A 20,500-nucleotide genomic window follows, 5' to 3' on the forward strand; every position below is an offset into this window, starting at 1 on the left:
GCAGTCTGAGCAGTCAATATTCGGGCGAGTGCGATCTCCGAAGGCCGGGGGAGGAGGTGCCCTCACCGGTGTTCGTGACACCAATACACCAACACTGCATCAGTCACAGCCACAAGTCACAAATACATGTACCATAATAGTAGGGGGAAAGGCAATATATGTTACATTATACAGGCAAACCTTTCTTATTGAGAAATCTGATTTTGAGAGCATTTGAACTGTTAGCTTCTGTATTTTGGTATTCTAAACCTTCTTCCTAAGTGTAGTAGTTGATATTCACTGTACAAATCATCTGTCAGAGATAATATGTTGTCCTGGTCTTAATACTCTCATATAATGTTTATTTTGAAACATGAAGAACTGGTGCTCCCACAAGTTGAGCATACATTAAGAAATCTGTTTAGTTTTGCTTTAAGCTGCTGATAAACTAGTGTACCAAACTGTAGCCCCATACAGTAAACTCTGAAGAACTGCACGTTAAATAAAAAGGAGAGAGGTCAGGAGTGAGTAGGCAGCTGGCTTGAAGCCAGTGAGATTGTCAGTGAGAACAGATCCAGTCTTGTCAGGTTTCAGAATATTTATTGTACATCCAAGCATGTATTTAAGGGAGTTTGTGAGTGTGTGGTTTCTAAAGGGAAAGACAAATACACCTCAGGGAAATAGCATCTGCAAATGTTACATTAAAGAGACTCACAGGCAATACATTTAGGTAAACTAATCTAAACAGTGCATGAGGCTACTATCTACATGTACCACAATCCCAACAAATGCATATCTGAAACAACTAAAGAACATGCTTATCTAAGCAGGCATTTTAACAATGACAGTGCTGAAGGCCAGCTAAATCTTCAAATATAATTTAAAATGTATCTAACATTAACAAGCATTAAATTGAGAAGCGCATTTAGGCCGAAATCAAGTTATACACAACCATCTTTAAAATACAAAACATAAGGCAACTAACAGTGTCAATTACGCACACAAAATACAGGATACATGGAGTAGAGGTCACAATAAAAAAACGAAATAAAAACAGTGGGCAGAGGTGCCATTAATAAGGCCTGTGAAGGTGTTCTGATTTCATTGTTGATGGGTTTTCGAGCGGGGGGATTGCCAAACTGGATAATACAACCTTAAAGCCCAGGGCCTCCCCGGCCAGTCAAGGGCCCCTGGGCACCTGCACCATTGGCCCGGTCAGTAATCCATCCCTGCAAACAGGAAATAAACATGCTGCAAATGTACCATCAAATAAAACACATTCATTTATTCCTCAAAGAATAACTTGAACAATGTGCAGCTCCTAAAATTCTTCATGGTCCATACATTTTACCTGAGAGACGTGTCAAGAACCACATCAGATAGCTACAGTGCTTTCATAGACAGTGCCTCCCTGACACATATGTGTGATTTCATTCATACAGCAGATTATCATAAACCACTTTTTTGTTTCACCATCCCTGGGAAAGCATTGAAACCTGAGGTAGATGTAATGTAAACAACCCTATGAGGCATCTTTCTTAAAAGCATAAATCCTGCCGCCTATACGAGATGGAATAACTCTGACTATTTTTGCCAGAGTGCGACCAGTTATTTCCATCTCTAGAGGACGATAGTGTGCAACTTTCACAACCTTTCGTTTTACCCCTAGTGGTTGAACAGGGAACTGCATCCAACGAGATGCTTAACCCTCTCCATTAGAGCCCTGCACGGGCCAAAAACTCCAGCCCTAGCCCAGCCCTGGCCCGTAGTGTTCAAGCCTTAGCCCGACCCCAGCCCGAAAACAAATGCAATTATTCAGCCTGAGCCCGACGCCAATATTTAAGCTCTCTGACACGCGCTCTCTCTGACACCAATATTTAAGCTCTCTGACGCGCGCTCTCTCTAATGCAATTCAATTCAATTCAATTCAAATGAGCTTTATTGGCATGACAAATTGTACATTGTATTGCCAAAGCATTTATATGAGCATGGAAAATAACAGAGTAGAACAAATTCTGTATTGAACAAGTGTGTCATTTTTTTTTTTATAAATAAATAAAATAAAAAAAATTAACAGTGTATATTGGCCTACTTTCAGTGGTGTTTGTTTGTGTGTGTGTGTGTGTGTGTGTGTGTGTGCGTGTGTAAATCTTAATGCACACTCTCTCTAATACACGCAAACACACATGCTAATAGGTAAAGTTATTATAGGCCTCAAATATAAAGTTACAGTGCCACCGGCAATCATGCACACAAATATTATTACCGACTATCCATTACAGAAAAGTATAAGCATGCAGTAGATAATAGCTAAGCTATGTGATCCAGCAGCAAATACGTAAATAAAGATGTGCGGCCTACCTTTCTTTGATGTGAAGAAACTTTACAGAAACTGGAGAACAATGTTTCAAAGAACTCTTCGCCAACTGTCTAACGTAAAAAATAAATAATAAATCGTTGAACTGTGCAAAGGCTGAACTGTCACTGTTTATTGGCGGTGTTGTGAAGAAAAAGAATCGCATCCAACGTTGAAGGCTTCAGAGCTGTTCTCCTCTCCTCCAGTGTCCTCCCTGCTGTGCTGAAAACGCATATGTACATGCATATAGGCTATGTATAATATTTATAATATTAATTATAGTATTATAATATATTATATTATTTATAATTATAGGCTATATATTACTTGTATTATTTTAGTGCGCGATTATGGGCACAATGAAAGGAGAGAAGTTAAAGGAGCCCGAGTCCGACCCGAGCCCTATCTATTAAAAAATAAATTGGCCCGAGCCCGACCCGAATTGACTCAGCGTGTCGGGCTCCGTCGGGACCCGACGGGCTTGCAGACCTATACTCTCCATTGATTCCCAAATCCTAGACCTTCCAAGACTTCTTCATCTTCCTGCTATACTCAGCACTCATTCTCCGTGCAAACTCCCTGTGATCTCCAACTCCGTTCTCAACAAGCAAAGTTCATCTCCCCGCATTACTGCTTAATTTCTAATCTGTGTGTTCAATAAAGCTCCCACATCTGGGTTAACCTGTCATCTGTGTCTGTGTGCTACGTTACAGAAGACTTGACTGTAAAACATGAACCCAGTGGGTTCAGAGCACCTTTGAAAAATACCATCAACTCATTGGTGAATCAACAGTTCATCAGATCGGCGGAGGACTGCAGCGGGTTCCTTTTTTTATGTTCTTTGTCTAGGAGATGCAGCCATGTAGCTTCACCATGGAACGATCCAAATTTCAAGGAGGTTTTCGGATGCCCAATTGGGGAGTCTCAGGTTCATGAACAGCTTTATCAACTCCGCCAAGGCAGACGACATGTCTTCAATTACAACTTACAGTTCCGGCGGCTGCCAGCGGATGGAATGAACCAGCTCTCCTTACCATCTATAGTCAGGGACTGGAACCAGCTCTCCAGCTTCAGCTCTCTGCTAACAGGAACGTTTTATCCAACTCTCCATTCCTGTGGCCAATTGGATGAAGTCCTGCTTGGTTGACTGTACTTAGAAAGAACCACACTCAACCCAGTCCAGTACCTTCCATCCTACAATGCTGCATTCGCTCCCACCTCTGCCTCTACTGTGACGCTGCTGGCCATCATATCACCCAATGCCCTATCCGCCCTCCAAGACTCATGGTGATCTCACATGCCATCTATTCACCCTTGAGCACCACGTCTGCAATCTTCTCCTTCACAGTTTCCGCCCTCCTCGACTCCGGTGCTGTGGACAACTTCATCTCACGGACTCTCTGCAGGCCGCGCCACCTCCATCTGACCTCTTGCCCCGATGCGTACCCAATCCACTCCATCATTGGCGAACCCTTGGGCAATGGATTTGTTTTTCTCATCAAACATCTCTTATTAACGTGCGCGTGGGTGCGACCCACTACAGTCCATCTCCTTCCTGGTATTGGACAGGAGCAACTTCAGACATAATCCTCGGCCGTCCTTGGCTGGTTCAGCATTCCCCAGTGTCATCGTGGACGTCAGGAGATGTACTGTCCTGGGGACCAAACTGCTTTCAAGATTGTGTTATCCTTCCCCGCCGGCAGCCGAGGAATACTGTACCCTCCAAAGGCCCTACGCCTGTCCAATTCTTGGCAAAATCTGTGGAGAGTTGCCTAAAAAAATGTCAGATTAGCATTTCCCCGGCTTACTCAGAGTTCCAGGATGTCTTCAGCCCTCAGCTAGCCACTCAACTTACTCCTCACCGACCTTGGGACTGTGCCATTGACCTGCTCCAGTGCCCCACTGCCCAGGGGAAGAATTTACCCTCTGTCACTACCCGAGCAGAAAGCCATGGAGGAGTACGTCGAGGAAGCCCTGTCCCAAGGGTACATATATCCATCCACTTCCCCTGCTGCTTCCAGCTTCTTCTTCGTGGCCAAGAAGGATGGGGGTTTAAGACAATGCATTGACTACCGGGCCATCAACAGTGTCTCCGTTAAGTACCGCTATCCCCTTCCCTTTGTTCCGGCCACCCTGGAATTGCTTAGAGAAGCAACACTGTTCATCAAACTGGACCGGCGCAGTGCATAAAATCTGTTTTGGATACGGATGGGGGAGTGGAAGATCGACTTTGTCATACCCATGGGGCACTGTGAATATCTAGTGATTCTGTATGGCCTGGCCAACGCCCCCTCCATTTCCAAAGTTACATGTACAAGATCTTAAGAGAATTTCTCCAATGCTTTGTTATCATACATATTGACGATATCCTCATCTTCTCCCAAAGCCTCCCTGAACACATTCGTCATGTCATGCAGGTCTTACGGAAGCTCCCCGAACACGTTTGTTCCTCAAATCAGAGAAGTGTACGTTCCATCAGCCCTCTGTCCATTTCCAGAGTTACAACCTCGGTCTAGAGGGAGTGGAGGTGGACCAAGGGAAGGTTCTTGCAGTCCAGTCTTGGCCACCTCCGACCACGATTAAGGAACTCCAATGCTTCCTCGGATACGCTAACTTCTACCACCGATTCATCTGGAATCACAACACTATCGCCGCACCACTCACATCACTCCTCCGTTCCAACCCCAAACTCCTGTCTTGGTCTCCGCCCGCACTCCACAGCCTTCCAGCGGCTCAAGGATGCTTTCACTTCCACACCAATCCTCATATACCCCAATCCAGATCTTTCTTTCTTGGTCGAAGTTAAGCCAAGTCCCCGATTCATAGATCCCTTCACTATTTCACATCAGATAAAACCAGTCACATACTGACTTCAACTCCCCTCACATTTTTGTATCTCACCTAACTTTCATGTATCCCGTTATCTCAGTCTTCCTCTTCCCATGGGTCCAGTGGGGTTGTGGAGCCCCCTCCACCACTGCTCCTCGATTACGGCCCAGCTTACGCCATATGTGAGATCCTGGACTCTCGATGTCAAAGAGATCATCTAGAATACCTCGACAACTGGGAGGGGTATGGCCCAGAAGAAAGATCATGGGTGGCTCTAGATGAAATCTTGGACACGGCCCTACTAACCAGTTTCCACACAGACCATCCCCAATGTCCTGCCCCACGTGGTTGGGCAGGCCTCGACTTCGGGAGTTCTGGGCCTCTGGAGCTGCCCATGGAGGAGGCGGTAATATCACATCCACACCGGACTCCCTCTTTCACTCCATCCTCCGCTCTCTCTCCCCTGAGTATTAATTACCCACAACTGTTCCCAATCCATCTCTCATCAACTCATCACTTTAAGTACTCACCCCGCCACTTCATCCTTATCACCTCGAGGAAACTAAAGACTCGCTTGCCTACTACAATAAGAAGCTTAACTCTCTCCATCGACTCAAAAATTCTAGACCTTCCAAGACTAGTTCATATTCCTGCTATACTCAGCGTTCATTCTCCATGCAAACTCCCTGTGATCTCCAACTCCATTCCCAACAAGCAAAGTTCATCCCCCCGCATTACTGCTTACTTTCTAATCTACTTTTAGTAGACGGGTAAAGGTTTTTTACAAGAAAGTGAATGGTGTCTGAGACTAACATTCTGCCTAATATCTCCTTTTGTGTTCCTCTGAGAAAAGAAAGTAATAGGGTTTGGAATAACATGATGGTGATTAAATCATGATGGAATTTCAACATTTTGGGGAGCTATCCCTTTAAACAGACTGACTATTACTACTTTTTCTCATGAGCCACAAATGAATGATTTATAGTGAAGAGAGCAGCTTACAACCTCTGTATTTTCTGCAATGAATTTTATCCTACACTTTCAGTACATGAAACAGATTTTAGAGTCATATAAATATGAATGCCAAGATAGCAGGTGAATTTATTGCTAAAGAGATAGCAAGGGTCCCTCATGGAGGAACTGAATTAAGTTTGGAATGCTGGTGAAGCTCCTGCATAAGGGATCAGGTCAAGCTCTCATAAAAAGTTTTTTCCAAAATCTGTACTGAATCTGTATATTTGGCTTTTATGATGAAAGAAATAACTTCTCTGGAATCGTATGTCTCCTGGCAAACATAAATAGTTCATAATATTACTCATTAACCCATGTTAGAGACATTCTTAGGTAAGCATGAGCAAAAAAGCCCAAGACATGTTTGGTCATATAGTTGTCCAAAGTGTTTAATGGAATAGTTGGCACTTGAACTGGAACATTCTGAAATATCAAGCTATATATATTCTGTTCGTACTCTACAATCCAAGACCTTCAGAAGACATATGATAGCTGTGTGTGAGGAACAGACCCAAATTTATGTCTTTATTCAATGATCTTTATTGAATTGGCTCTCGCGTGTGAACTACCTGTCAATTAAAAACAAAATGTTTCTAAATTTGCCTCGTTCTAAACTGTATTTTTTTGTTTTGGTTCCAGCACTCCAAATGGTAACTGCTTAGAATAAAATAAAAGTACAGTTAATAATGTTATTTTTGAAATGCTTGAACTATGAGCTAAGGATGGGTGATATACAAGTTGTAGTGTTGCCAGATCTCACAAGAGAAACAAGCATCCTGGAAAACAAGGGACTTGATTCACTATAAATAAGCAAAAAGAACTGATTAAATTTTTCCCATGTAGGGGAAAGATAAACCCAACTTGAAGTTTAAATGGCTGGTTTTATTGTGTTTGTTGAGCAAAAATGTACGTTCAATACCATTGGCGGCTCCTGAAAAAATTCTCAGGGGGGGGGCAATTTTGGGTACAGATTTCCCCTCTAGCTACATAAGTTACAGGTGGAAAGCTATGTAAGAAATTAGCATCCAGGAGCCTTCATAAGCAAAAATGACATGGCTCCACAATTAATTATTCCACTTATTCATTATTTACATTAATCCAATGTTGTGTGATGTAAAATAGCTAAACAGGACACATTTTTAAAAAGATATGTTCAGCAACAACATAAAGACGGGGGCAGCATATAAGTCAATACCAGAAGCATTTATTGACTGATCTCAAAAGTATTGGCTTACAAAAGCAATCTAAGTTATCACAGTACAAATAATCAAGGGTGTTCTTTCACATTCCTCAACACTGCATAAACAATCTGCATTTCCATAAACAAATAAAATATCAGCTTAAAATACAAGTAGACAAATTGTTGAGAGAAGTGGATCGTTAGAACTACATTTTTTGGAATGTAGGATATCACCAAATTGCTACTTAATAAAAGCAATGTAACTTCTGCCCTCTTGAATAGATTTGTGAAAATGTACATGAACAGTGATAGACATTTTGCCTGAAAACAGCATTTGAAAATAATTTCTAGAAAGGTAAACACAGCTATTTGGCTTTGTAAATATGAACAACCATATTCTGGCCATTTGTATAGATTTGTAAAAATGAACAGATTTTCTTTAACTTTTTTTTGAATGAATGAAAAATAACTATTTAAAACAACATCAACTGTGAACTGATTTGGTGTGTGTGTGTTAAAGAGACAGACAGAGAGAGAGAGAGAGAGAGAGAGAGAGAGGCTACATTATTTGTACTGAAACTGTGCTCTTCTCTCTTTCAATGCAGCAAAGCGGTCAATTACTTTCTCATTGAAATCAGGCATGTTGAGGACGAGTTCCCTCTCCATGGAAAGCATGGCGTGCATTCAGACGTTCCTGGCCCATTGAATTTCGCAGGAATGTCTTAACTCGTGTCAAAGTTAAGAAACATCTCTCAGCCTCACAGCTGTTGTCATGGGAGTAGTTATGAGGATGTTCAACAGAGTCAATGTCTCAGAGAATGTCTCCTGGTGGTTGTAGATCATGAGAACCTGGTACAGTGCCAGTGCACCACAGCAGCCCTTGAATTCAGGATTCTCATAGATCAGAGAGAGTTCTGTCTTGAGTTTTGCCTTGTTCAGCATGGTGTATGCATTCACAGTGGCATTCAGAGCCTCATCAGGAAATGAATGGCAGTACCTTTCAAACATATCTGCTAGCAGTAAGGTAGCACTCACAAGGTGGCCAGTGAAAGAGAACCTTGCTTTGGTGTGATCCAGGATGGTGTAGCAGACATCTTCAGACAGCCTCTGCTTCTCCTCTTCTCTCAAAGCCATTCTGGGTCTTTTGGCTCCTGTTGCTACTTGCAACTGCTGTTGAGAGCAGTCCCTGAAGGCAAACAGACCAATGTGTTTGTTAGGCTATGTACAGTACTGTAGTCTATGTGATGCACAGGTATATGCAATTGATCCACGTATAGTACAAAGATTTCAGTTCCACTTAAAATGGGCAGGGATGCATTAAGTTTTTAGTGTTTAAGTTAGCCTTTGTGTCTCACCTAGACTGGATGTTCAGCACAGTATATAAAGTAAGTTAGATTACACCACTGGCCATATATAATGAGAATAATGTAATTTCTAACACAAATGCAGTCTCCTTTCATGCATACATTTTCAAATGACAAAGCTCTGCTTTGAGAATGATAGAATATTGTTTAATCTTACCTTATGGCCTGCACACTGTTTGTAAAGCTGTCGAGGGCACGTTTGATGAAGACAGCATCGATGTCCTTCTTCTGGAGCTTCTGATACAGAGTATCGACGTGGTGCATGATTTTGTGAAAAAGCCACAGGAAAAAAATGAAATCTTCATCATGTAGCATCCTCACGTAGCCAGATGCCTCTCTCACGGTGGGCTGGTCAAATGAACCCAATGAACCCGTCCTGATGGCTTCAAAACATCTCGATTCTCGTAGACAGTGTTCACGACTCTGCTGTTGAAGTTCCACCATGTGGATGAAGTTCTGGGCAGTCTTAGTGCAACAGTCTGGTCAAGAATGCTGGTCCGTTTGGGTGACCGGGAAAAAAAAGTTGCAATCCTGCTCAGATAGGAAAAGAAAATATTAACTTTTTTGATGCGAGAAGTAGCTTACTGCATGATCAAATTCAGCTGATGCGCATAGCAATGCACATAATGGGCATTCTTAAAATGCTCACGCACCTTTTGCTGCACTCCAGCCTTCTCTCCCCTCATCACACCGGCTCCATCGTAAGCTTGCGCAATGAGTTTAACTTTTTTGTCGTCGGCAAAAATACCGTTCAGTCTCTCCAAAAGCACACTGGCAATTGAGATTGAGGTTGATTCCGAGATGGGAAGAATCTCAAAAAAGCGTTCCTGCACTTTATGGTTGCTATCGATGTACCTCAGTACAAGCACCTGCTGTGTCTGTGTAGAAACGTCCGTGGGTGGCTTGGATGGCTACCTCCTCCACAATATGTTCCCTCACGACTGCTAGCATACGCTCCAGTAGCTCGTTTTGAATGGTCTTTGATGTGCCCTTGAAAACTTTAGCATTTTTAAGATGCTCATCAAACACCTCATCTAACTGTGCCACAAAGTTGACCAGTCCAAGAAAAATACCAGGGTTGGTGGAGAATTGATTGATGCTGCTACCCGCTCTTTTCTTAGTTACGCTCATGGTTATGTTACGTATGATGAAAGCGCGTAATTGCAAGCCCTCCCGGAACCCATAGAGATTGTATTGAAAGCTCTGATATTTGAAAAACGTTTTTTTACATGAGAGTCTATGAGAGACTTCTGGGGCGATTTTCAACCTGACTGAAATCGCCCCAAAAGGGGCGGGGCCATTTTAAGCAAGACTTTAGTCTGATTGGCAGATCAGATGTCTAGATTAGAACACTGATAACGACTGTTGCCGTGAAAGATTGTCCTCATAAAATGAATACAAGTTTTGCGAACAACGTGATGGAAATGGCAAGCGGAGAAAACAAGCCACTGATAGAGAAGCCCTATGAGTTAAGCTGCGTTCACACTGCCAGCGACACGCAGCGACAAAACTACCTCATCTCACTCATTTTCAATGAGAGCTGGTGACTTCCGGCAACACGAGCTATGGCGACCATTGGCAACCGGATGTGGGTGGGTCCAGCGACGCGACAAAGTTGAGAAATGTTTAACTTTATGCAAATTAAGCCAATACGAGAGAAGATGGTAGAGCTCACGTGATCCTAATATTTTAATAATAATAATAATAATAATAATTGTAAAGAAACAGTGTTGTTTAGACTCTCCATACACACCACTAGCGACCTAACCACCAGCCACTGGCAGTAGCTGGCAGTGTGAATGCAGCTTTATACAACAAATCTCCTGTTTGGGAACATTTTCTTTTTGCAGTCAATTACAGCAGTGATGGTCAAAAACATTAACAAAACAGGCACTGTTTGCAGACATCACTCGACGCAAGTGTTGTATACTGGTAATACATCGATATATTTAATAATTTACGCCAACATCCCCCAGGGAAAGATAATGCGCAGTGTGCGCAGAGCTCTTGGGGTATTCATTTTCACAATTATGTTGCCCTACACCATTGATAAAGATGTGGTATTTCAGCATGTGATTACGACACTCAAGCCGTGTCACAGCATCCCTTCTCTTATCCATTTTTAATAGCAAGGTTATTCCTTCAATAGTGATGTAGGCTAAAGCTTCCGAATGTTGAATAGTTGAGTTTAAAATTCACTTTATGTTTGTTACATATGTAATATGTAATTTAAAAAGTTAAAATGTTGATTAAGTAATAAGACAAATGTTATTTTTAGTTAAGGACCCTAACAAAAAATTATGGTAATAACCATGACTGCTGTAACTATTTCTTAGCAGAAATCAAGGTTATGTTACAATTAACCATTGTTTTACAACCGTAATACTGTAGTTTCCATTTAGTATCCATTAGTATTATTATTCTTCCACCCCAATGGGGTGTCTATGGCAGCACATAAAACCATACATAGGAAAATTATTACATTTGGGACACTGATAGAGGTTGGCATGAATACTCCGCATAGCAAATTCTAGGATAACCTCTTTAGCGCCACCATCAGTTAAAAAAAATCACATTTGTGTGTATCTTTTGAATCGTTTGTCCTAGAGACTCTATTTGTGTTTAATTACTCTCCACCTATTGATTCAAATGAACCCCATCCATTTAAACTCTGCTTATTACAGTGGCTGCCATCTTGGATTTTGATGTTTACGCTTCAAAAGTTCTACGTCCTTCAAACTTTGTCCGATTTGTCCAATCAATGTCTTGAAATATTCTCCAGACCAAGCAGCACAAAAAGATAATACAGAATTTCGATTTTTGCCTTTGTTTTAAAAGTTACAACATTGCAAAATTAGGTCGATTTGAAAATGGATTTGACACTGTATCGCGACAACACTTAGTCCTATCGAAAACAAAACTTTGTATGCTTCATGTGGATCATGGTGTGAGGGCACAAGCAGAGTTATGTGACAGTGCCCCCTATTGGTCAAGAATTGTGAAAAATTGCTTCTTTTTTTTTAACCGTGGCTGTGTGGTGCAGTGGGTTGTGCATTGACCTGTGGATGGAAAGGCATAGGTTCAATTCCATCCTGTGACTTGTGATGTTGTGTGTGTTTCCTCTGTATGCCATATGTACTCTATGTGTACTTTGGGTTGTGAAATCATTGCCATTTCGGTGCTTGGCCCCCATTTGGTGCATGAAGCTATATTTTTACTGTATATTGTGTTGTTAGCTTAAGCACATTGTGTTTGTCTATACGTGTGACTGATGAAGATGAGATCGCATATTATGACTATTAATGCAGAAAACCGGCTAATTCCAAGGGATTCAGATATTTTTCTTGCCAATGTACTGCAGATATTGCAGTCACTTCAGCATACGTGTAACATAATTAAACATGTAAGAGTAAATTATGACATATTGCAGTCATAATGAATAATACAGTTTGAATTAACCAGTTCTGTGCTGCATAAGTTACATAATACGTTTTTATGGTGTTTCAACAGATTTTTTGCTTGCTTTTATCAGGAAGCGTCAGAGCAAGCTTCAAGTCTTGCAGTTCAAATGCAAATGCTCTTTCACACATTTGTATGAACATTCTAGAAAAGTGTCGACTGAAGTACCCCATTGTTCGAAACCTGATGTGTCTAGACCTGCAGAGAATGTATTCTGAGCCAGATGTGTGCAAGCAGAAAATGAAGTCCCTCATCCTGAAGTTTGTTCAGGATAAACAGTTGCCAGGTAGATTTATAGCCAGTAGATTATGTGTAGGTGTAAGAACAGGAATAAGATAAGATGATGAATCATTGTATCTAATTGTTGATGGTGAGAACATGTTCTACGCAATCATATCAACTCAATATATTAACTAGAGTTAGAGTTAGTGTATTAGAAAATACAGGTTAAATAGGTTGGCGATTTGAGATGGACTGTGCCACAATGTAAACAAATAATTTTACAACCATTTTCATTGGAAATGTGCTGTAAAACGTCTAGGTTACGTATGTAACCTCCGTTCCCTGATGGAGGGAACGAGACGTTGTGTCAGAGAAGCGACACTAGGGGTCTCTCTTGAGCACCGATATTCACCTCTGGACTATGAAAAAGGCAATGAGAGTTGGCAACCAGTATTTGCATGTCCCGCCCCCGGACATACGGGTATTTAAGCGGCGCAAATACGGGAGTTCATTCAGGATTTTTCTGAGGAGCCGGAAATGGTCCGGCCACAACAGTGGCTCGGCTCAGCGACGTGGCAGGGGAGACACAACATCTCTACATACGTAACCTAGACGTTCCCCTTCTGTCGCTCTCTCCACGTTGTGTCAGAGAAGCGACACTAGGGGTCCACTTATAAAAGTGCCATGCGCTGAGCTGTGTACGTGAACTGCTGATACAGAAGTGAGCAGGTATTCTTACGTGCAGGATGACCAACTGTATCAGGCTGCACATACCCTTCCCCAATGCCCCATTTAAGCCATCAGGATTCCTTATCGTTACCCTGGAGGGGAACAAGGTGCTGGCCGCCAACCTGGGAACGGGCCAAGCCTGGCCGGGCCTCTTTTCTCTCTATGTTTCTCGCATAGAGCAACTAAGGCCGGGGCCCTTACACGCATTGAGGGAAGGGGGTCTTAGCCCTTATTCAGAGCGGAGAAGACCCTGCGGAGGCCACGCCTACCCGAGAGGGGAGGCAAGTTTAAGTGGCAAAACCATCAGAGGCCTGCTTAGGGCCTATGTGGAAAAGTCGGTGCGGTGGTGGATCCAGCCTCATAAAGGGGGGAACATACAGCACGGCAACCGAGGCAGCCATGACTGCCTAAGGGAAACACGGGAGTCAGCTCGCCAGAGGGGACAGAACCGTGGTGTTACACACAGGGGGAGTCCGAAGGAGGCCTTACCTGTGGAGCACCTATACCAGTACAGGGTAGCTTGCGGTACCTGCAGTGGCTTGGGTCGGCGAGTTCCTCCGCTGAACTGCGACCCACGAGAGCTAGGGAGGAATCGACCAGTGTCCCAAACCTGAGATCTCCTGGGAATGAAGGCGCACTGTTTCCCCTGGTTTCTAGGGCGCTAGGTGCAAGCGATGCACCCGGTCAGATCGTGGGCGTGCCACCGAGTTCTACGGCTCGGTACCTGAGAAAACACGGGATGATACTGACTCAACTCGGAGATTGTAGAATCTCGCAAAAGTGTTAGGTGTTGCCCAGCCCGCTGCTCTACAAATGTCTGCTAGGGCAGTGCCCCTAGCCAGTGCCCATGAGGACGCAACACTCCTGGTGGAGTGAGCTCGGACCCGCAAGGGGGGGCCACGGCCTGGGTGTGATAAGCCAGGGAAATGGTGTCGACAACCCAGTGGGCGAGTCTCTGCTTGGAGACAGCGTTCCCTTTCTGCTGTCCCCCAAAGCAGACGAAAAGCTGCTCAGAGCGTCTGGTGCTCTGTGTGCGGTCCAGATAAATACGTAGAGCATGTACTGGACACAGCAGTGAAAGGGCTGGGTCTGCCTCCTCCCGGGGCAGCGCTTGCAGGTTCACCACCTGATCCCTGAAGGGTGTGGTAGGAACCTTGGGCACGTAGCCCGGTCGCGGTCTTAGGATCACGAAAGTATCTGCCGGACCGAACTCCAGGCAAGCGTCGCTAACAGAGAACGCATGCCGGTCCCCGACCCTCTTGATGGAAGCGAGCGCGATCAGCAGGGCAGTCTTGAGAGAGAGGGCCCTGAGTCCAGCTGAGTGAAGCGGCTTGAAGGGGGGTCTCTGGAGGCCCGTAAGGATGACCGAGAGATCCCAGGAGGGGAACAGGTTAGGCCGGGAGGGAGTTATCCTCTGGGCACCTTTTAGGAACCTGACGATTAGTGCTTACCAAGAGACTTGCCGTCTACCGTGTTGTGGTGGGCCGCGATAGCGGCGACATACACCTTGAGGGTGGAGGGGGACAGCCCCCTCTCCAGCCTCTCCTGAAGAAACACGAGCACTGACCTAACTGCGCACTTCTGCGGGTCTTCGGCTCGGGAAGAACACCAGTCCGCGAACAGACGCCACTTTAGAGCGTAGAGATGCCTGGTAGAGGGGGCTCTGGCTTGATTGATTGTATCTATGATGGTCGGTGGTAGGCCGGCTAGATCTTCCGCATCCCGTCCAAGGGCCAGACGTGGAGGTTCCAGAGGTCTGGGTGCGGGTGCCAGAGCGTGCCCCGTCCCTGAGAAAGAAGGTCCTTCCTCAGGGGAATTCGCCAGGGAGGGGCTGTCGTGAGGAGCGTGAGGTCCGAAAACCAAGTCCGGGTAGGCCAGTAAGGGGCTACCAGAATGACTTGCTCCTCGTCCTCCCTGACCTTGCATAGCACCTGTGCAAGAAGGCTCACTGGGGGGAATGCGTACTTGCGCAGCCCCGCAGGCCAGCTGTGTGCCAATGCGTCTGCCCCGAGGGGAGCCTCTGTCTGGGCATACCAGAGCGGGCAGTGGGAGGTTTCTTGGGAGGCAAACAGGTCTATCTGAGCCTTGCCGAACCGGTCCCAAATCAGCTGGACCGACTGGGGGTGGAGCCTCCACTCTCCGCCAGGCAAGCTTTGTCTTGACAGCGCATCCGCTATCACATTGAGGTTGCCGGGGATGTGAGTGGCGCGCAGTGACTTGAGTCGCTGCTGACTCCAAAGGAGGAGACGACGGGCGAGCTGTGACATGTGGAGGGAGCGTACTCCGCCTTGGCGGTTTATGTAGGCTATGACCGTGGTGCTGTCTGTCCTGACTAGGACGTGTTTGTTCCGAATTAACGGGAGAAACTTCTGCAGGGCCAGAAAAACAGCCAGCAGCTCTAGGCAGTTGATGTGCCATTGCATACGGCGCCCCAACCCAATTTGGAGGCGTCGGTTGTGACCAGAATGTGTCGGGACACCTGCTGCAAGGGTACTCCTGCCCTTAGGAAGCAGAGGTCTGTCCAGGGTTTGAAGGTTTGGCGTCAGGCAGAGGTAACTTTTATGTTGTGTGTGCCACGGCGCCATGCTCGTCTCAGGACTCGAGTCCGGAGCCAGTGCTGAAGTGGTCTCATATGCATCAACCCCAGCGGCGCGGCCGCCGCGGAGGATGCCATATGCCCCAGGAGCTGTTGGAAACGTTTTAGCGGGACCATGGCGCCTGGCTTGAAGGAAGCGAGGCATTTCAGCACTGACTGAGCACGCTCGTTGGAGAGACGTGCTGTCATTGGGACTGAGTCTAACTCCAGACCGAGAAAAGAAATGCTCTGGACCGGGGAGAGCTTGCTCTTTTCCCAGTTGACCTGAAACCCCAAACGGCTGAGGTGGCTGAGCACCTGGTCTCTGTGTGCGCATAGTAACTCTCGGGAGTGGGCCAGTATGAGCCAGTCGTCGAGGTAATTGAGTTTGAATTGAGTCTCGGAGCGGGGCAAGAGCTGCCTCTGCGACTTTCGTGAAGACGCGAGGGGACAGAGACAGGCCGAAGGGGAGGACTTTGTACTGATACGCCTGGCCATCGAACGCGAACCTTAGGAAGGGGCGGTGTCGAGGGCGAATTGAGACGTGGAAGTACGCGTCCTTCAGGTCTACCGCTGCGAACCAATCTAGATGCCGGACGCCAGATAGAATTTGTTTCTGGGTGAGCATTTTGAATGGGAGTTTGGACAAGGTCCGATTGAAAACTCGCAGGTCCAAGATCGGTCGTAAGCCGCCGCCTTTCTTGGGTACAACGAAGTAAGGGCTGTAGAAACCCTTCTTCGTTTCGGTTGGAGGGACAGGCTCTATCGTGTCCTTTAATAGCAGGGAGGCGATTTCTTCGCGCAGGGAGAGGGCATGTTGGCCGTGTACTGCGGAAAAATGTACGCCCACGAAGGGGGGCGGAGACCTGGCAAACTGAATTGCGTAACCGAGTCGAATGGTCCGGTGCAGCCAGTGTGACGGGTTGGGCAGTGAAAGCCACGCCTCCAAACTCCGTGCTAGGGGCACCAAGGGGACGGGTTTTTTGGACGTACCCGGCAGGGCTTCGCAGCGGTGCGGAACAGGTAACGCGGCGTCGGGAGGCAACGTGGCGTCCTGAGGCTCTGGTGCTGAGAATAAACTCAAAGCACTTACCTTGCTCCGCGCACCCGGCAGGGGGCGGGTTCATGACTGAGGAGGAGGTCTGATGTTGGCGTCCTCTGGACTCGTCTGAACTGGCCGGCCGGGGAACAGTCGTGGCGCTGAAGGCGGGGACACCGTGTCCATGGAGCCGGGACTGTTGAGGCCTGAAAGCAGAGTGCCGTGAGAACGGCATTTGCAGGCCATGTGCCCCAGAGACAAAGGAAATAGCTCTTTTATTGAGAATTTGGGTACCGCAGCCCGTGTTAGGGGGTGCGACAAATGAAAAAACAAAGGATTCTCCTCCCGGCCCTCCACCGGGGGACGGAGCGGTCTTACCACCTCCGGAGCTAACGTCTTGGGATCTGGGTGCGTTGTCTCAGGAGCGCCTGGGAGCCTTCCGGGTCCTCGAGGGGGTCCGTGAGACAGGGGGCGTGCGCTTCCCGCGGTTTGCTCGACGCTGGGGCTGAGAGCTGGGCCCGGGTTGAGGCAGAGCAGGGGCTTGCCTTCTGGCCGCGGGAGGACGCCCTCGGCGAGCAGACGGGGCATGGGCCGTGGCGGCAGGCTTGCGGCGAGGCATGATGTGAGAGATGGCCTCCGTCTGCTTCTTCACCTTGGAGAACTGCTGGGCAAAGTCCTCGATGGTGTCGCCGAAGAGGCCGAACTGGGAGACAGGGGCGTTGAGGAAGCGAGTCTTGTAGGCTTCACGCATCTCGACCATGTTCAGCCACAGTTGACGTTCCTGGACCACTAGCGTGGCCATCGCCTGCCTGAGCGCTTGCGCTGTGACCTTCGTCGCTCTCAGGGTGAGGTCGGTCGCTGAGCGCAGTTCCTGCAGCGTGTCGGGATCAGGGCCACCCCCGTGCATGTCACGTAGTGCCTTGGCTTGGTGGACCTGCAGGAGAGCCATGGCATGCAGGGCGGAAGCGGCGCGTCCGGTGGCGCTGTAGGCCTTCGCTGTCAGCGAGGAGGTTGCTCTACAGGTCCGGGAAGGGAGTACGGGGCGACCTCGCCAGGTGGTAGGGGTACTGGGGCATAGATGGATCGCAACCGCCCTGTCCACCTGGGGACTCGCCTCGTACTCGCCTCGTACCCATGGCGTGCTTCGCCGTCTCATTGGCCTTTTTTCATAGTCCAGAGGTGAATATCGGCGCTCAAGAGAGACCCCTAGTGTCGCTTCTCTGACACAACGTGGAGAAAGCGACAGAAGGGGAACATGTGTTGTAAATAGTGTCAGTACAACTAATAACAGATGTTTTTTTCTTCATGATAATGCAGGTGATGAGATCACCCAACAATTCGAAAAGTTCCTCTTCAGTGTGGCCAGAGGGCCAGTCTTCAAGAGCTTCAACAGTGCAGATACAAAATCCAGAGTTAACATATTTTTGCATGAACACGTGCATTTCATTTGTAAAACTTTGGGACTAACTCTGGGACTAACTCAAAAAGCTTTTTATCCTCTCCCATGGACAGGCAACTGGGGAACGTGGATTCTCTGTCAACAAAGAAGTGGAAATGTGGAACATGGATAAGGACATGGTTGTCTCACACAGACTAATCTGTGACAATGTGACAGTGTGTGGTGGAGTGAACAAAGTGCCACTTACCAAAAAGTTGCTGAATCACTGTGCATCTGCATGCAGTAGGTACAGAATGCACTTTGATGATGAAAAGAAGAAAATGAAAAGGATGAACAGATGAAGCTGAGTATATGGCAGGCACCAAGATGGCAGAACTAATAACCAAATCAAACACACCGAGAAAACGGAGTAAGAATGTAAGAGGACAGTTGGAAGACATTGATAGGGAGATGGCTTGTTGCCACCTACTGTGTAGTCTGATGGCTTGTTGTAACCTAATTTTATATTTTATCACAAGCTATGCATTTGGATATATATTTAGACATTACCACACTATTATTTGTCAAAGTTCAAAAAGTCAAAATGTACACAAAGTGTCAGTTTTTGCAGTTAATGTCATTATTGTTGCAATCAAACCTGACCATTGTGTTACAAAGAGAAGACACAGATTAATAATTTTTCTACCAATAATTTATTTCAAACAAAAAATTTAATAGTAAATGCATAATAATGTCCCTTCTTTTCTGAGTATGTGTTTAACGCTGTGACTGATTTATTTTAATTATTTTGAAAAATGTAAAAAATAAAGCCCTGTGTTATAGTCTCACCAGTTAAATTGTGTGTGTGTGTGTGTGTGTGAGAGAGAGTGGGTAATTATTCTTTTAACAAATCGAAGGGCCGTTCAGTTTTATTAAAGAAACATTGCAGATTATAATATAAATAATTGACCACTAAATATTTTTATTTGGGTTTATCCATAAAAAGATGGATTCAAAACCACTAGCAATTTTGTTTCGGGCATTGAACTGGTTTGGAATACCTCTAGGCTGTCCAACACTGTGTAGATATACTTCAGGGTCACTTGAGGCATCACTTTCTAGGTACCTTCGTTTCTGGGTGTTTACCCATAGCTTCATAAGAGATCTTCCTGTAACATTACTATAAAACATATACCATCATATATTATTTCTAGGAATTGGAATTACACTTGTGGTTCCTTTCTGTTGTGTTGACGCTGAACGGCATAGACCAGCATGACCGCCTGCCATATGCAGAGCGTCAGTAGAAATGTCTTCATGTTGACTGTACCGGGTCCCTCCTCAGGTCCTCCTAATTCGCAGATTCCCGGTTAGGCACTGCCGCTGCGTGTTCAGCTCCTCCAGTGCTTTAACCATTCACCTTTGAATCAGTAAGTCCCTCCTTTGGTGCAGGCTTCACGCAGCTTGCATGGATCCACTACAGTTGAAGGTCAGTCAGCATCCCCGTTCTGGTCACCGACAGACCAGTAGTTGGGCCCAAATACTTTGGTTAACCTAACTTTGTTGGTTTCAGAAACTTCACCAGAACCTGCTGATTTTGGAACAAATGGATGAGTAGGGCTTTCTTCCTCTTTTTCTTTTGAAATGTGCAAAATACCGTGATAATGTCAACAGAGTATTACTATTGCGGTCTTGGGCAAAGCCAGACGTCCTTGTTTATCCCTTAACAAATTAGTCTGGTTTGGTTTCACTTCATTTGAGGGCCAGTGTTGAATGTCTGATTCAGATGGATTTGCCTGTAACTTTAATGCCGGTGTTGATTGCATCATGGAAAAAATTCTCTTCAGCTTGTTTCAGATCTAGGCTCACCACAACTTCCTTTGCAGCCCACTATGCTACGTCATCAGCATACTTTGAGTCTGTGTATATACTGATTGATTTAACTTTAGTCATCTGGCATGCTCTTATCAACACAAACAATTCAGCAGCTTGTGCAGATTTATATAGGAGTGATTAAGCTTCGGTAATTCTATTCGGGAGTTCCATTACAGCATAACCAAACCAGATTATGGAATAATTTGGCTTGGAACAGGACCCGTCAAGTCAATGTACCAATGGTCCCCCTCCTCCAGGGCGGATGATGAAACATCCGGCCTGCATAAAGTGTAACTACACTGGTTTTAAATGAGTCCATGCTTCTTACTGATGTTCACATTCACATTTATTCTTCTTTGCCGTATCATGGAACACCGTGAAAACTAAAAGACAAACAAAACAGTTTTCAAATACAAACATTCATCGCACCACACATATACTCCATTTCTTATACAGACTAATACAACATGTCTCACATCCCTTGTACACAAACTTTAACATTGA

At 45.7% G+C, this 20,500-nt stretch overlaps 1 protein-coding gene across 2 annotated transcripts; it reads right to left on the bottom strand.

Moving 5' to 3' along the window:
• Positions 1-7,453: 7,453 nt before the first annotated feature.
• On the bottom strand, positions 7,454-9,688 carry LOC127663288 (uncharacterized). Of its 2 annotated transcripts, XM_052154809.1 has the most exons (3): positions 9,373-9,688; positions 8,877-9,250; positions 7,454-8,541 (listed from the first exon to the last, which is right to left on the bottom strand). In XM_052154809.1, the coding sequence occupies exons 2-3, from the start codon at positions 9,161-9,163 to the stop codon at positions 8,094-8,096; spliced, it is 735 nt and encodes a 244-aa protein (XP_052010769.1). In that variant the 5' UTR covers positions 9,164-9,250; positions 9,373-9,688; the 3' UTR covers positions 7,454-8,093. The 2 variants fall into 2 exon arrangements, with proteins under 2 accessions (XP_052010769.1, XP_052010760.1); XM_052154800.1 differs by having other exon boundaries at positions 8,877-9,688.
• Between the last annotated feature and the right edge of the window lie 10,812 nt (positions 9,689-20,500).

Source organism: Xyrauchen texanus, chromosome 2, assembly GCF_025860055.1.
Source record: "Xyrauchen texanus isolate HMW12.3.18 chromosome 2, RBS_HiC_50CHRs, whole genome shotgun sequence".
In the NCBI taxonomy this organism is placed as follows: Eukaryota; Metazoa; Chordata; class Actinopteri; order Cypriniformes; family Catostomidae; genus Xyrauchen; species Xyrauchen texanus.